Source organism: Myodes glareolus, chromosome X (assembly GCF_982192425.1).
Source record: "Myodes glareolus chromosome X, mMyoGla1.1, whole genome shotgun sequence".
Classification (NCBI taxonomy): domain Eukaryota; kingdom Metazoa; phylum Chordata; class Mammalia; order Rodentia; family Cricetidae; genus Myodes; species Myodes glareolus.
Window position 1 is genome coordinate 20174244 of NC_142053.1, and position 1792 is coordinate 20176035.

The window sequence follows — 1792 nt, forward strand, 5'->3', positions numbered from 1 at the left end:
ACAAACAATATTGCAAATTAAACAGTTTCTGTGTGTTTATTGAGGGACCAAGCAGGGCAGAACCCTCCGACAATATGAAGGAATGAGTAAAATGATTGGTGCATACAGTGTGTGAGAAGGAATGGGGGAGCACTGGTTCAAACCATTCTATAGGTGATGTGAGACACAAGGAACTGTAGACTGGGCATGAAGCATCATGTGCCCGGGATTCTAAGTAAATGGGCAGACACACAAGAGGTCGGTGTTTGCCAAATGAACCCACCTACAGGACCTGCCCAACTCAGACATGAGCGGACATGCATGCCAGAAGATAGAGAAATGGCTGAGGAGTTCCAGGGACCAGGAAAGCTGTAGCTCTGGATTTGCTCCAGATGCCTGGGGCTCTGAGCTTGAATCTCCAGCAGGAAAAGGGGAAAACCTCAGGTTTACAGTGGTGCCTGGGGCACTGGTGGCACAGGGAGGGGGACAGGTGAGGAGGGAGAGGGACAAACAGCTCGTACTTAATGGGTAGGCATGGTGACAGCACCTTAGAAGCCAAGGACTGTGAAGGACTTGTTCTCCATAGCACCACAGACGTCTTTGTCTTTCCTAGAAGGCACCCCGGGGTGTCAAGGTGGCAACAGCGCCCCTAGCGAGGGCTGGCTGGGAGTCATCCCACACGTGACACGTCATCAGTGAGAGCGGAAGTGTGACAGAGTGGGCTGTGACCCACCGTGAGGGGTCCCTTGGACACACAGGGAGGTGCAGAGGCGGACATTGGGATCAGGGTAGAGGCCCAGAGTCCAGCAGGCCAGCAGGGAGCAGCCAGGTAGAGCCCAGCCAGCCCCTGGGGGCACACCTCGAGGCCACCATGCCCCAGACCAGGCAGAGCAGCCGCCAAGGGTCATCTCTTCAGGGGTCCTCGTCTCGTCAGGGGTCCTCGTCTCGTCAGGGGTCCTCGTCTCGTCAGGGGTCCTCGTCTCATCAGGGGTCCTCGTCTCATCAGGGGTCGTCTCGTCGGGGGTCGACTCGCCGCCGTGCACGCTCCTCCAGAGCCGGGCTGACACTGGCTGTGAGTCTAGTGGAACACCATCTTCGGGAGGTCAGCCATGCCTCGCGACTGAGCGAAACAGCACCCATCTTGCTGACCGCCATCTTGGAGTTCCTGATCCGCAGAGTGCTAGAGCTGGCAAGCAACGAGGCCCAACGCCGAGGTGCCGAGATGTTCATCACCCCGGAGCTGCTGGACTTCACTGTCTACAACAACACGCTCCTCAGCGAACTGTTCCAGTTCACCACCATCTCTCGTGTGGCTCCGCCTCATCCTGGTCCTCGTCGTAGTAGTCGTCGACGTCAATGATGGCTCCTACCTGCTCCTGGCTTGCTGGCTGGCTCTGGGTTACTGATGGACTTTCTGCCCCGTTTATTCATCGAGCATCGGTTAGTTCATCCTGCCCAACATTTCCCATGGCCAGCCCTGTTTGGCTGGCAAGCCTCGCCACTCTGTTGTGTTCTCATTAAAGTTTTTGTTAGAGCATCGCATAGATTTGCTTCCCTGAATTTTCCTTTGGGCATGGGATAGGGGTAGAGGTGGGTGTGAGGGAGGCAGTGGGGGCAGAAGGTTAGGTGGGCCTACTTAAGGAACACAGGGGCTGTGCCTAACTGAAGGAACACAGAAGGTGGGAGTGATTGTTTGGGTTGCCAGGGACCCACAGCCTGGTTTCCCCAGTTTTTCTTTGGGCAGGAGGCAGGAGGGTGAGCTGGGCCTAGTCGCAGGACACAGTGGTGTTTCGGGGGCTGGTGTGGAAGGCAG

At 56.6% G+C, this 1792-nt stretch overlaps 1 protein-coding gene across 1 annotated transcript; it reads left to right on the forward strand.

The window, feature by feature from the left end:
* The first annotated feature begins 706 nt into the window (after window positions 1-706).
* On the forward strand, window positions 707-1523 carry LOC148117228 (histone H2A-Bbd type 2/3-like). The gene has a single exon (XM_087902941.1). The coding sequence runs from the start codon at window positions 851-853 to the stop codon at window positions 1337-1339; it is 489 nt and encodes a 162-aa protein (XP_087759067.1). The 5' UTR covers window positions 707-850; the 3' UTR covers window positions 1340-1523.
* Window positions 1524-1792: the final 269 nt, after the last annotated feature.

What these genes read in the sequence shown, in the direction of transcription:
- LOC148117228 (XM_087902941.1), top strand. Translation starts at nt 851, where the DNA reads ATGCCCCAGACCAGGCAGAGCAGCCGCCAAGGGTCATCTCTTCAGGGG.